Source organism: Equus quagga, chromosome 4, assembly GCF_021613505.1.
Source record: "Equus quagga isolate Etosha38 chromosome 4, UCLA_HA_Equagga_1.0, whole genome shotgun sequence".
In the NCBI taxonomy this organism is placed as follows: Eukaryota; Metazoa; Chordata; class Mammalia; order Perissodactyla; family Equidae; genus Equus; species Equus quagga.
In genome coordinates this window covers 21,008,414-21,024,335 of record NC_060270.1, presented here as the reverse complement: position 1 = coordinate 21,024,335, position 15,922 = coordinate 21,008,414, and the positions used below count along the sequence as shown (strand labels likewise).

The 15,922-nt window shown below is 38.4% G+C and overlaps 1 protein-coding gene across 4 annotated transcripts in view; it reads left to right on the top strand.

The window, feature by feature from the left end:
- The window catches only part of GSK3B (glycogen synthase kinase 3 beta), a 205,978-nt gene extending 190,056 nt beyond the window's left edge, over positions 1–15,922 (top strand). For 2 of the 4 annotated variants that reach the window (XM_046659775.1, XM_046659773.1), the window contains one exon: positions 11,110–15,922. In XM_046659775.1, coding sequence (XP_046515731.1) covers positions 11,110–11,177 — 68 coding nt within the window. In that variant the 3' untranslated portion in view covers positions 11,178–15,922. Of the gene's footprint in view, positions 1–2,620; positions 2,671–7,048; positions 7,130–11,109 lie in introns of all 4 variants that reach the window. The other 2 variants (XM_046659774.1, XM_046659777.1) reach the window with 2 other exon arrangements.

Sequence of the window (15,922 nt, the reverse complement as noted above, 5' to 3'; positions counted from 1 at the left end):
GTATGTATATTCTGATAGCTATTGAAATCAGATTTCAAAATAAATATGGAAACTGGCATTGGACTTTGATCCTGAGAGTTTACTTCAAAGTTGAAGTAAATCAGGGTATACAAGATTTAATAGAGAAATAGTAGGCTGAAGGCTAAAATTAGTTTAGAGAAGTTTGTGCCTTGAGTATCTTAATAGTTACCAAAGAGAGTTTCAGATATTGCTCTGAGCTTCCTAGTGGCTAAAGTAAATAAAGAAATGTTACTGGTAGAACTTCCCATTGTTCGTTAGATAAAAAGCACACTGGTGGCCTAGAAGCAAAGTGTATCTGGCCCTGCTGTTTGAGAAATATTTCTTCCTGAGGACCTTAGATTTAATACATCAGAGATAAAGTAAATGAAGTTCTTGTCACCATCCCAACAATAATTGTAATAGTGAGTTATATATGGATACTTTGAGTGCCCCTCAGTATAAGCCAAAGGCGTAACACCGTGGTATAGTTAAATGAAAACAGTTTTCTTTGGGGCTAAAGTAGTGCGAGCCAAGTGTATCATAAAACATTCTTCAGGAAATGCTGATCTAGGTGAACGGATTGACTGTATGACATTAAAGGCTATCTCTATCTAAATAAATATATGTGTGTGTATATCTCTATTTTAAATAAGAATTTGGCAGTTATATTCTTTAATAAGACCTTAAAATATACATGCCCCCTTGTTCTCTTAGCTTCAGTTCTCTTATCCTTAAGACAGGAATAGTAAATACCCACAGCACAGAGTTGTGAGCAGGGAGATAGAAAGTGTACAGAGTGCTTAGCTAGTATTGTGTTCACGGTTCAGGTGGTGACTGCAGGTGAACTGATTAAGCCCTGCTGAAAGCATTCCTGTGTTTAACAACAGCCATCAGAGTTCATACATTTTACTTCACTAATCCCACGTTAGGAATCTTAACTTCGAGACGCATGTAATAGAAGAAAAAAGCTACCATGTACAGAGATATGAATAGGAATAATTATATAATAAAAAGGAGAGCCAGTCTGATCTGAATGATCAACACTAGGAAATTCTTTCAATACATTATGGAATCTCCATTTTTATGTAACCATAAAAAAAGAATTATAATGAAGCTAGACATTTGTGGAACTCTTCATCTTATGTGGAGAAAATCTAAAAATCTTACCATGTTGGTAATTGTACCAAAATGTATGTTTCCATGTCGATAGGGACTAGATTGAAATATACAAGAAGTAAAACAGTTGTTTTAAATTAGTGGATAGGGATGTTGATTTTTTTTTCCCCAAAAACTTTCACATTCTTTTTAAATTGTTTTTAAAATACCTCAGTATCTGGGAGCATTATAGCTGATCATGGCTCTGATAGATAGGAAAAACTCTTGAAAATTACATGAACTACTCTCCGTCCATAAAGTATAATTTCTCATTTTGATTTTTATATATATAAATTTTGATTTTTCTCCACATTCCCAACAGATCCTCTCATTCACTTCATTTGGGAGACCATTCATCTAGACCATCTCAAGTAATAAATCTTGAGAAGTTGTAGTTTTATTAGGCAAATATCAACCACTTTAGAGATCATCTGGTCCAATGCCAGATGAGTTAGTGTGAGATGTGGTAAGGGAATTTCAACTAAAGCAGTTTTCTCTCTTCATCTGTTTTGTATATCACTCTTCTAGGTAAGATTTCTTTCAGTGCAATAGTTCTGCTATTAAAACAAATTTGAAAACCACTGATTTCAGTTCACCTTTCTTATTATCTATTGAGAACTGGTCATCTCTCCCATGCTTATGTATATTCAGTAACTGGAAGCTCATTCTTGGAAGAATGAGCACGTTTCATCTTTGTATCACTCTCTTAGAAGGCTTATCCTTTTTTCACCCTGAAATTTGTTTTCCTATACCTTCTTCTATTCACTGATCCTCCTCTGGGATTGTATAGAACCAACCCAAGCCCTAGCACACAAAACCATCCAAATTGTAATGATGGCCAGCAAGCACTCCATACTAATGAGGATTTTAAATCATAATCTTGAATATGTTCTAAAATGTCAAGATATATTAGGTTTTCTATACAATTGTGTATCATCTGCACATTTCATAAACACATCAGTTTTTTGCTTTTATACAAGCAACTAATAAAATATATCAAACAGGACAAGGCAGGGCCTACTAGACATTTTTTTGCCTTTACTAAGATTACTGTTAAAATAAGTTGAATGGGACTAGAGATTATTCTGGTGGCGATTCTGAGTGATTATTCTGAGTGATTGGTTACCCCTCTTGTTTGCTTAGCTGCAGACCAACCTTGCAATAGTCATTTATATAATAATGTTATAAAAAATGTTGTAAAATGCTTTGCTGTTGCCAAGAAAACTTTCAGGTTTTTTCCATCAAAAAAGTAGTTCTATCAAAGATGGAAATTAAATTTTTTTTAAGAATTAGGGAAATTACTAGTGCCTAAATAATTGTAATATGTGAATTTCTGTAATCTGTTTTTAATATTTGTTTGTTGGACTATAGATTCTGGGTTTAAAGACATTTAAAATGTGTAGATTGCCCTCACCTTCCTTGGGCTGCATGTTGTTTATTAGGATTTTTGTTATATCCTTTCCAGGTTGAAAACCCTTCTAACAGAAAAGGGAATCATGATAGGAGTTGGACAAGGTCTGTCTTCTCTGTCTTTTTACCTGATCAGGGGGCTTAACTTTTCTTGATCTTGCTTTGAAAACCTTTTGCTGTTACCGAATTTAAACCAAATCTGGCCTAGTCTTACAAGTTCACATTGTTACTTTCCATTCTTCCTTAGATATGTACCCTTCTTCCAGAAGTTATATATTTTTTAAATTATGAGCTCATCAGAGAAAACCCTTTTAGTTGATTTCCTTGGTTTTTCTCCCTTTACTTTGCATTGAGATGACTTGCAATTACTTGGTCAGAATTTTATTTTTTATAATTTTCTATTTCTTGTCAATTATTAGCCCCTTTGAAGACTCTAGCCACAAAACCATACCTATTTGTTCTCTGAACTTTTTGAAATCCATTTTGCTAAAGTCATGGTTCAGATTTAGCCAGGGCCAGCAGTTATGTTTACCCCAGAATTCTTGTCATCCTCTGCATCACCAGCCAATTCTTTGTATTTGGGCAGAATTAAACCCAGAATAATGTCTCCCGTTGTTTATTTGTTTCTACTAATTTTGAGAGAGGAAATGTTAAATAAATTAAGTTAATGTATCAAATGCTTACTTTGCCAAAATGACAGTTACCATCCCTTCATCCCCTCCCCAAGTGCTATGATCCTTTGCCTGCTCTGCCACTTTTACAGAGTGCAGTGGGAAAGCTGTATCCATCTCCTGTCTAGTTGTATGCCCTCAAGTGTTCCTTTTCCTAACCCTGTTTTCTCTTTGTCTGAACCCAAATGTATGTGGAATTTCATAAAAGTATACAGCTTTAAAAAAAAAAGGGTGTGGGGGGCCGGCCTGGTGGCGCCGCGGTTAAGTGCACACGTTTCGCTTCTCGGCGGCCCAGTGTTCGCTGGTTCAGATCCCGGGTGCGGACATGGCACCGCTTGGCAAGCCATGCTGTGGTAGGCGTCCCACATATAAAGTAGAGGAAGGTGGGCATGGATGTTAGCTCAGGGCCAGTCTTCCTCAGCAAAAAGAGGAGGATTGGCAGCAGTTAGCTCAGGGCTAATCTTCCTCAAAAAGGGGGGCGGGGGGAGATTTTTCCTTATTAAAAACATGATATATAGTTATTTTAAAAAATAAAAATCTCCCATATTCTCTCTCTCAAAGATAAACAAAAGTGACATTATTTTATATTTTAGTCTATATATGAATAGACAGAGAGACATGCTTTTTTTTTAAGGGGCTTATACTATTTGGGGGATGAGGCTATATGACTATGTAGTATTCTAAGTCTGTACCATAATTTATTTAACTGATTCCTTGTTCTTGGACATTTGGGTTGTGTCTCAGTTTTTAGAAGTAGAATTGCCAAGTCAAAAGATATGAAGAATTTTTAAGTTTTTTATCCATATTGTCAAATAGCCTTCCAGAAAGCTTGTCCCTTCACACTGCCTACTGTCAGGGCACACATTTTTCTCTTTCTCCAGTTTCTTAACACTGACCAGTCCAGATTGGGGTGGGGAGAGGTGTAGCACACCTGTGCACACATGTGTATCTTTAGGCATTACCAACTTGGTAGCCAAAGAACGTGGGTGTCTTTTTTAGGGACAGTGTTATACCCATTTCCTCCTTTTGGCTCTGTGTTTGAAGAATAGACTTCCATCCACCTATGCCAGTTTGACAAATTACTGACACCAATGAGGTTGTATCTCCCCCATGTTAGGGTTTCAAGTTGACTTGGCGAGCTTGTACACAGATACCTAGAGTCAAACGTTCTTAGTCATTTTCATCAGAGTAGTGCTAAGTATCACTTCCAGGAAACTGTTTCTTTTTATGCAAAACATGTTCTCTCCTTTTAAGTCAAAATTTTTACCTGGGTTTTTTCCCCCTCCTCCAAAAGTAATGTCAGATCTTCTTGATTAAATTGGTGAATGTCCTATCAGACCTTCTTCCATGTGTTCTTCAAATATTTCTCAGTTCCTTGCCTGAAGTCACTTGCTTATATTCATTTGTCTTTTCTTATTCCTTGTTCCTAAATTAGGTCTTTTAACTTAAAAGATGAAAATGTTTCCTGTATCCCCATGACCTTCAGTTCCCTACCCTCAAAACCCAATCTTCTTAATTAAAATGGGCTCTGCCCCTGAGTTTGGAAAAGCTAAGATTTCTCTGCTGCTGGCAGATCAAATATAAACAGTCTAATTGACAAGCCCTCCAGGTTTGCTGGTGGATTGGTTGGCTCACTGGAGTCTGAATTTCAGTTCTAATTTTGCAATGACTGAAGCCACCTAGTGTCTTATACCACACCTTTACCTTGAAATAATTGGAAAGGAAAGGTGATGATGCTCTGCTGAGGAGGGTTTCATTTCCCCTTCCCTCTCCCGCATTATTACACATGCAAAATTGTCAAAATCATAGTAGACATTATAAAGAGGAAAATGAAAATTAAGTCCCTCTCCTTACAGGTGATCCTTGGGTTTCATGAGTGTAGATTATGGTTTCAATTTAAATAGCAGCTTAGGGTGCGCTTTTGATTCTCTGTGAGTCATGGTCTTATTTGTTCATGTGTCAGTTAACAGTACTAATATCCAAGACACATTTGTATAGTAGGGGCATTTCCACTTGGAACAGCTTGAATCACAATATCCTCAGTTAGCTACAAGATAGAAATAATATATCCCAGGCTGCCAAAATTTTATATTTTAGAGGAGTTGGCCTGTCATGAGACATTTCTAACTATGATAGAAAGAGGATAGCTGGTGAATAGAAACATATAAAATGTGCTTGGGAGAGCATCATAAAAGAAATAAGGAAATAAAAATATACTTCAAGTTCCAAAATATACTTAGAAAGTACATATAAAACACAAAAAGGATTTGATATATCTGAAATATGCTCTTTTATTAATATGCCAATAATAAAAATATTTAAAATATAATTTTGTAGCTTTTGAGAACTTGAAACGTTTAGGCTAAATAAGGAACTAAATTTTTATTTTCATTTAATTTCAATTAAATTTAAATAACCATAAATAGCTATGTAGCCACCGTATTAGAAAGTGCAGATAGAACATTTCCATCATTACTGCTGGGCCAAACAGAAAACACTTGTGTCAGTTAGAAACCTTTAACTTTTATAGACCCATATTTCTGGAATACCGATTCATGGTGGCAGGGCCTTTGGAACCCCAGCTCCTACGTTTATTCTCTGTCCGTTCTTCCCACCTGGTTTCCTTATTTTCTATTATCTTTTTATTTAAACCTTTGGCAGCAGTTTATAAATGTGGGACCGTATATTCACTCTCCTTCCTGTTCACATTTGCACATTTGATCAGACTCATTTGGAGGGAGAATGGACAGGATACTTGCTGATACATTAGATCTGTGGGGGAGGAAAAGGGAAGAACCAAGGTTGAGAACTTTAGGTTTGTGACCTGAGCAACTAGGTGGGGCAGTTTCCTCAATATTGAGACAGCTGCCCATCAAATCCGTGACTCAGTTATCTAGCGACTCTTACAGATCTCTGAGAATCTGGGAAAAGAGCTATGGATCCTCCCCTAGAAAAATATATGTGTATCGTTTATGAAATTTTGCACATAAAAATTTAGGACAAAAATCACAGCCTCATGGACTCTTTTGGGAACTTGATGCCTTAGAGCATCACTCTAGCCTTCACTATGGGATTGCCCAACTTGTCATTTTTACCTCTGAAGTTACACAGAATAAAATTGGTTTCAGTTAAATACATGCACACATTCCCTTTGCCGTATCTAGTACAAAAACCATAGAACCATAGACTCTTCTCAAAACTAGGGAAAAAGCAATTGATCATCCATGCAGTCTTCCTTGTCTTGTGTAGTGTATTAGGAGCATACCAAATTTTGTAGAGGGAGTTAGTTAGTGGTGCTCTCATGGGCTTGTGAGCATAAACCCTCACTGGCATTTAAGTTCTTTGACATATATGTGTGTTTTAGTTATCTATTTCAACACATCAAGATATCCCAAAATTTAGCAGCTTAAAACAAGAGTAAACATTTATTATCTCACCGTTTCTGTGTGTCAGGAATTCGTAAGCAGCCTAGCTGGATCGGGTTCTAGGTCAGGGTCTCTCATGAGGTTGTAGTCAAAATGTCAGCCAGGGCTGTAGACATCTGAAGTCTTGCCTGTGTTGAAAGATCTACCTCTAGGATGGCTCATTCACATGGTTAGTGAATCTGTGCTGGCTGTATGCAGGAGGTCTCAGTTCCTCACCATGTGTACCTCTCCGTTGTACTACGGGAGTGTCTCACATTGTGGCAGCTGGCTTTCCCTAGACGAAGTAATCCAAGAAGGGGAGGACAAGGTGGGTAGAAGCCATAGTGTCTTTTATGTCCTAACCTTGGAAATCACCATTATTTCTGCAATATTCTGTTGGTTATACAGGTCAACCCTATTCACTGGGGGAGGGGACTACATTAGAGCATGGAGACCAAGAGGCATGACCCTTTGGCACCGTCTTGGAAGGTGACTGCCACGTGTATAAGAATGGTCTTCTACCTTCTTCTCCCAAGCTGAGTATTCTGTCCATTCCCCCTCAAGTCCATCCCCAGTTTGTTCTGCAGCAGCATCAGAGGGTGGTAAATGGGCATTAGTTTTTAGGAGTGTGGAAGTCAGTGAAATATCAGCTGTATGGTTGTTTCGAAATCACTTGCATCTCTGTATACCCCAACAGACTGTTTGAAAATTAGAAAATAAAATAACTAAATGTACTTTTCTTATCATAGGTTCACTGGTCTGTTTTAATGTAGTAACCCTTTTAGATAATAAAAATAGGCTTGTAGAAATCACAGTGAATTATGTAGGGGTTAGGTCTGAATGAAAGTCCCCTTAAGCTCGTTTCTTCCTTTGCTGGGAAATCTTTTCTTCTATCCCCTACTGCCCGTAAAAGTCGTCATTCCTTTTCTCTGCTCCCTCTGTGCTCAGCTCTCCCACTTGTTAGCTCTACGACCTTGGGCACATTACTTAAGCTCTTTGTGTCTCCATTTTCCCATTTGCAGAATGGGGGCAATAATTGTGCCTATTTCTTGGGGTTACTGTGGGAGCTGAATGACATGCTTGCAGTGTACTTAGTGTGATGTTTGGCACATTGGTAAGCACTCAGATGTTAACAACTGCTGCCACTCATGTTTATTGTGGTGGTGATGGTGGGTATTGTAGTCACACTAAACAATAAATTTATGTATTTTTAAGGGTCTCCTTTTACCTTTCCATTTATTGAACAATTAGTATAATCCAAGTACTATGCCAAGCACTTCATAGGCAGGTGGTATTATCACCATTTTACAGATAAGGAATTGAGTGTTAGAGAGGTTAAATAACTTGTTCCAAAATCACACAGCTATTAAGTTGTACAACTAGGTCTCATACTCAGTAAAGCTTTGTGGAATTGGATTAGATTTAAGAATCTCTGTGAATTTCAGAGGAGCATCTCAAGACTAAAAACTTGAGACTGTACGGTCTGATTATTCATAGTTGGATTGGATGCTTTATAATCAAAAGATGTGAGCCTGTCCTTTAAACCCTGGTGCCAGGGAGCACCACTTTTACCAATATGAATGTAACGGGAGGGAATGCAGGAGAATCAAAATGAGCTTTGCTGTTTTTAAATAGTTACTGTTTAAATGTTTGAGAAGAAAAGTTAGAGAAATTACAGTAAACATCCAATCCAGTGAAAATTTATCAGAATTTTAAATTAACGAACACTTTTAGTATAGAAGTCTCATATTAATTCAGTTATGTAAAGTAATTTACAGAATTGAAAGTGGGAGCAAAATAAGCACGTACCAAGAACTGATGAACTGGAGCTCTGTGCAGCTGCTAGGCTGGGCGGTCTGGACGCCCATTGAGTTTACAGAACATCACGGTCTTTTGTTTTGCTTTTCTCCGCCCTGTGCTATGTCTCCCTCTGAAAAACAGAGAACTCTCTGTTTTTCTTAGCAAGGACATGTATAATTTGATTTTAAGTGGAGTTCATTGCACTTGGCAAAGGTTTGGTGGGGTTTTTTTTTTGATGAACGAATACAGCATTGTGACTTTTGGTATTAAGGATATTTGTAATCAGAATAATTAGCTGTTAAAATTTTACTCATCAAGTGATTTGGAAATAATTCAGAGAAAAAATATGAGCTCATTAAATTACAAACCTGAGGAGTAAGAGTACCTTTTCAAATTTTATTGTTCAGAAGGTGAATTCATTTCTGGCTATATGTCCGCTTAAAAGGCTTGTGCTTTTTATTATGGTCATACAGGCTGCCTTGAATTTATCCAAAGAAGGAGAGACTAGTTTGAGGAATGTCATAAGCTCACAGGTAATAGCCAGTGAAAGAATGTCTCCAGATTAATAGCTCAATAGGATTTTGCCAAAGAGCAAATTAACATCATGGGCTGGGTGGCCATGTAGCGGAGCTCTGGTGGGTGTTGCTGATGTAGCTGATGGCTGCCATGGCCAGAGCTGCTAACAGTGCTGGTATATGTGCTGATGTTGTGGTCAAGAGATCAATTCCTGATGATTGGTCACTCTCTTAAGTCCTGGGGAAGACCAGAATGTGGCAGTTTTACCTGTTGTCTTCACATACTGAAAATGAGAGAAAAGTGCTGTTGATGATCATGGAAGGTGCTGAGTGTCATCCAAAGCATAGGAAATGCTACAATGAGCTTGGATTTGTGAGCAACATTATAACTCTGAAATAGCTCTGGGGCCTTTCAGGCTTTCTCTGGATTGTTGTTTTTAATGCACCCTGTGCCTAAATTAGGAAAATGAGTATTTTTTCCCAAGAAAGGTTTACAGGAACCTGTGGCCTGGACAGAAACTGATGTTAGGTGATTATTGATGCACAGAATTTGGATGATTGTTGAGAGTAAAACTCCTGCTAAACTGAGCCTATCTGAGAAAGACCAGGGGTCGTGAATGAAGCGTTAGACACAGATACTTACTGATTATTGGAAAAGGCTGCTTACCTGCCTTTGGAGAATAGATTCTATGTCATCTACTCTCTCCTGCCACCTGTCCACATGCCATACCAATGAGTGAATGTGACTCCATGCCATGGACAATATGAACCTCACTAGGGACCCTGATGCCATAATATCTGCACTTATTTGCATGAAAACAGGATTAGAAACAGCTTTAAATGTTTTGAAGGAAATTAAATGACTTAACCATAACCATTCAAATTAAGAGATATAAACATTTCTTCCTCAGAGTCTGAGTTAAATGTGTGCAAGGACAAATTGTTTTGAGAGCAGGAAAATCAGGAATCTAGAAAAGAAGTATAATTTTTATAGAGTGGCCATTGAAATGATAAACTGAATAGCTAATCCTTGTTAAAGAATTCCTGTGTGTCTTTGGGGTCTTTTGTTTCTCTCTCTAATGAAAAAATTTAAGTAGAAAGATCCAAGGATCACATGTTGCATTCAGCAATGACATTGTTTACTCATCATAGGACATAGGAGAGCTTCAGTCTGGTTTTTGGTGTCACCAGCCTTGATGGCCAAGGGTTGTGTGACTTCTAGGGAGATGGCTCTTGGAAGTTGCCCATCCCAGTCAAACCACGTCTCTTCTTGCTCAGGGCTTAGTGTGAAGCGTTTGGGGGAAAATTTGCCTAGCAGTATATTCCCAGTCATGTGTGATGACTGGGATGACAGGGATGCAATTTGACTAGCCACTGCAGCAGTCTGCCTACCTGAGATGGAGAGCCAATCTGGACACAATTAAATGCCCGCTTAAACATTAATGGATGCTGTGAAAAAATAATGAACTTAAAAGGGAGGGGGGTTAAAGTTGGTTATAAAGTTATACGTATTTCCAAAGGGCTTGGCAAAATAAGGTCACTGCCAAGATATTTGACCACAAGATGCTTTATTGAATTGAATAAGCAAATTGGTAGTACAGTGGTTATTTCTTTTTTGCTGATTGTCTTCCATTTCTGTGAATAATGAAGAGGGACTGTACTTAGAAAGCAAGCAACTGAGTTTTGATTTATGCCTAGTGCTTCTGCCTGTCAACACTGACCCATATTGCTTTCACTGCCTCCACCCATTTCACCTGCTTAAGCAGATGGCACATTGTAACATGGCTCAGAATTTTCAGCAAGGTTTCCCAGCTGTGCATTGTTCATTTATTTTCAAGTGAGTTAGACTCCAGCTGAGTATTCATGCACAGCTAAGCCCAGCTATAGCAAGAGCTTTGACAGAAATGATGTCTGGCTCCGAGTCTGTAATTTACTCAAAGACACTATCTTCCCTGCACCAAGACCAGACTAAGGCATGGTCTTAGCTCTAAGCAGAAAGAAATTCAGATTTCATAGTATTGGCCATACTTAAAACAATTCCAGGTATAACTTGGAAGACCACACAGCTCACAGTCTGCAGTTAAGGCAGTGTACTTTTCTCTTTGGGGTGTTAAAGCATTGCTCATGATCTCTCTTGGGACTTTCGATTTGCAGATGCTAATGCTGGAGACCGTGGACAGACCAATAACGCCGCTTCTGCATCAGCTTCCAACTCCACCTGAACAAGTCCCGAGCAGCCAGCTGCACAGGAGAAACCACCAGTTACTTGAGTGTCACTCAGCAACACTGGTCACGTTTGGAAAGAAAATTAAAAAGAGAAAAAAAAAAACCCTGTTCATTTTAGTGTTCAATTTTTTTTATTATTATTATTATTGTTCTTATTTAACCTTGTAAAATATCTATAAATACAAACCAATTTCATTGTATTCTCACTTTGAGGGAGATCCAGGGGGTGGGAGGGGTTGTGGGGAGGGGGAAAGCGGAGCACTAGAACACACAATCTCTCCCACGACAATCTTTTTTTATCAAAAGTCTGCTGTTGTATACTTTAAAAACAGGACTCCTGCCTCATGCCCCTTCCACAAAATAAGAAAACGTTGTTCTGTGCTCAAGTTTTTTTGAACTTTGTTTTCTTCTAAAGTCAAGTGTAAGACTTTGGTATAGTGCACAGCTTGAAATTGGTTGGGAGCTTAGCAGATGTAACTCAGTGGGGACTTAAATGTCACTTGTAAAATTAATCCATATCCTCGGGTGTTTGAAGACTTGCCTTTGTCATGTTGGTGGCAGGTGTGGCAGACAAAAAAGGAAATGTGTATCATTTGTAACCCAGGGAGGTCAATAAAATTTGAAACTATAAGGGGAAGATTCTTCATTGATTTGTTAAGGTTTTGTTTTGCTCTGAATTAGTGCTAGTGGTGAAGAAACTCAGTAGGAGGCTGCCAGAGGAGGAGCACACGCGCTCCACGGGTGGGTCTCTGCCTGACCAAAGGTTCCGTGCAGATCTCAGTAGTTTTGAACTGATGACCTAGGAGAAGACTGAAAAAGGTGTTGAGCTGGCCACTCTGGCTGCAGAGGTCAAAAGCCGACGGACCTGGAGGAAAGGGACAGGCCAGGGGCACATCTCACCACTGTGGATGAAGTTGTCCAGATTGTTTTCTAAAGTTGCTTCCCTTGCAAAGATTCACTTGAGAGGACATTATAGTTAAATAATGTGAACTGTAACAGTCTACTGGTTTATTTTTCATATTTTTTAATTGCAAATCGAGCTTGCAGAAATTGCCGCATTCTGCACGTAGTTCTAATTTTAAATCCAAATCTAGAATTTGTATTTAATTTCAGCTTTTTTTTAACCTCATGCTTTTTAAATTTTATTTATTGATGCATGTCAGATAGGCCACTATGATTTTAGATGGTAGGAATCTTAAAAACGACACGTCAACATGATATAAACAGTCACTCGTACCTGCTGACTTTATAGGAAAGCTGATTATATAAATATGTGTATATATGTTATATATACATAGATTCAATACTGCCTTTTTTGTTTTTTTGTCCACAGTATCAAAATCAACTGGTTGAAGCTTAAGAAGAAGAATGTTTCCCCCACACCCAGTTAAGAGTTTTTGTTTGTTTTCTTTGTGTGTCAGTGAATGGTGTAAGAATCAGTCTCTGTTTTTGAAGAAAAAGCAATATTCCTTGGAAAGCAAGGAGGATTAAAGGATTATGTTTGCAGTGAGTAAATAGATTTCACAACAACTTTGTTTTATACTTTTAAGGTTGACATCTATGTGGGCCTTATATACTCTAAAATGAACCTTAGTCACCTTGGTGCTTCTGGGCCATTACTTGACCTATGAATCTTTAAGGCACAATCAGTTCTACTTTACATTTAAAGATCACTTGAGTGATGGCCACCTGTCCCTCCTGCCCGCTCCCTCCCCGCACGCCTTCCACAGTTAGCTGATAGCCGTAGGGCTGCAGAGCTGAGCCCTAGATTGTGTGTAACCTTCGCCCCTCCTCATTGCCACCTTAGGTCATGTTAGGGGTCTTGCCCTCCAGGTGATTTGGAAGTGAGTCTCTTGGCAGCCCTCATGCAGGTCCCAGCACCCTGTCCTGCTTCTTAACCAAGTGTGTGTGACTCTCAAAGAGTCCTACTGCCTGCTGAAGTGAACCAATACCAGAAAGGCAACTGTGAGCCATCTTCGTTTCACTCACTGTTTAGCTAAGCTCTTAGGCCACAAAAGGGGTTTCTCAAACCTCTGATTATGTCAGAGTTCATGAGAAAGGACACACACTCACTCAAACCAAATCGAACAAATTGAACTTTACTTTTCATAGCAAGCTTCTGAGAGCTCATCAAGATTTGAATGCAGTCTGAATCAAAGTATTTGGCAGCATAATTCCTAAAGGGAATGGCTTTGATAGACCATTTTCAAGAAGGATTTATAAAGAAATTGAACAGCAGGTCTGTGACAGAGAAATAGAACTGCTTTCAGACCAAACAGCCCAGCCAAACATTTGGACACAGACGCTACTCCGGACTTAGTATACTTGCTGGAGTCCATAAAAATCTGTGCTTGTTTTAGGAAACACTCCCCCCTTGCCCCGTATAAATGGAGTAAGAGAAGAGAGAAAAGTCAAATGCTTTTCTCTTATTTGTGTGTGAGGGCTGAGGTGCGTGGTTTTTCTTTCTCAAAGATCATGTCAGGATCACAGAACTCTTTTATACAAGTGAGATCCAGGTCTCTGAATATCTTTTTGTAAATAATAATAATAATAATAATAATAAAAAGCTCCTCACCAAATTCAAGCTTGTACATTATATTTTCTTTCAATGTTTTTAAATTTAAGTTTTATTGTTTTGTATGTAAATATGTGGACCCAGGAACTGTTATTAATGAGCAAAAAGTTACTGTTCAGGGCAGTGATTCTGTTTAATAATCAGACAAAATGTAGACGAGCTTTTTAAAGCCATATAGTTTTAACTCTGTACAGTAGGTACCGGCCTGTATTATTGTAACAATAACTCTAGCAATGTATAGTGTATCTATATAGTTTGGAGTGCCTTCACTGCCATGTGTTTGTTTTTTTTGTTTTTGTTTTTCATTTTTAAATTTTAATTGCTTCCTCTATCCATGTCTCCCTGTCCCCCCCCCGTTTCCCCTTGAGATAATAGCTCACTCCCAACACAGTGTCTCTGCCCCTTCCACAGTTAAGTTTCAGTGATGCCATGCTCAGAAGCGGAAAGGGGGAACCACGTTCACAATCTCGTTTCATTCAAGCCCTGCCTTTGTTCTGATTCTGAACGTTTGTTTCCTCATCAGTAGCAGTGACCGGTTCCATTTCACACTTAGTTCATCCAGGGACTTAGAGTAGTGCCAGGGAGCCCTAGAGCTGAAGGATAGCGAATAGATTAGATTTTACTCGTCTCTTCCCCAAACTCTAACCCGTGGGTCTTACAAACAGCAGATTGCGGGAACCTTCCATGCTCTCTCTCTCCTCCTCAGCTATTTCCCTCCCAAATGAGAGAGAGAGAGAGAACTGGTTTTTATAAATCAGAATTTTGTAATAGTATCAGGTTTTGATACGTCAGTGGTCTAAAATGCTCTAGTGCGGTTACTGCCCGGAGCGTGCCGGGCCCGTAGAGGACTGTGGTTTCAGCCCCTCCCTCCCTCCCACCACCTCCACCCCATTCAATGAAATGTCATTATTTTTTAATTTCTTTTTTTAAAAATCAGTGTAATTCTTACTGTGTGCCCATCATGAAGGCCTTTTTTTGAAAAAAAAGTCAAGATGATTTGTTTTGCCTCCAAGTACTCCATATAAGATGTCTTGAGTAGAAGAGAAAAACTTTACCAAACCAAAGGTTGCTATTTTTGAAACATCATGTGTTCATTCCAGCAAGGCAGAAGACTGCACCTTCTTTCCAGTGACATGTTCTGTCATTTTTTTAAGTCCTCCTAATTTTTAGACACATATTCTTGGTTTGTGTTTTAACAAAGCCTGCCTAACCAGTCATCTTGTCTGCACCAATGCAAAGGTTTCTGAGAGGACTATTGTATTCTCTATCCCTGTGGATATAAAGACACTGGCATTTCATTTTTTTTTTCCCTTGCCTTTTTAAAGGATTTAACTTTGGAATCTTCCAAAGGAAGTTTGGCCAATGCCAGATCCCCAGGGGTCTGGGGATTTTTCTTTATTTTAAATCAAGATGGTATCTGACTCCTCTTGTTCATGTTAGTGATCCTCTAATCACAGAGCCGAACACTTTCTCCCTATATAGAAGAATAAACTAAGCGTGCTTTACAAGAAAATCTGTCTTTTCGGGTAGAATCCTGAGCCACTGAAAATGAGAGAGACAACTAGAAGCACAGTAGAGTCCCAGACTAAGTTCTACGTTTGAGAGGCTTTGAAAGTAATCCCTGGGGTTTGGATTATTTTCTCAAGGGTTATGACTTTTGTTCAAGTTTGTTGCTCCGTTTTGCACCTCTGCAATAAAAGCAAAATGACAACCAGTACATAAGGGGTTAGCTTGACAAAGTAGACTTCCTTGTGTTAATTTTTAAGTTTTTTTTCTTATATATCTGTCTACAGGCAGATACAGATAGATGTATGAAAATGTGCTTGCCTGTAAAATTTGCATTTCTAATGTGTTGCCGATGGATCACTTGGGCCTGTACACATACCAATTAGCGTGACCACTTCCATCTTAAAAACAAATCTAAAAAACAAAATTTATTATATATATATATATATATATATAAAGGACTGTGGGTTGTATACAAACTATTGCAAACACTTGTGCAAATCTGTCTTGATATAAAGGAAAAGCAAAATCTGTATAACATTATTACTACTTGAATGCCTCTGTGACTGATTTTTTTTTTCATTTTAAATATAAACTTTTTTGTGAAAAGTATGCTCAATGTTTTTTTTCCCCTTCCCCATTCCCTTGTAAATACATTTC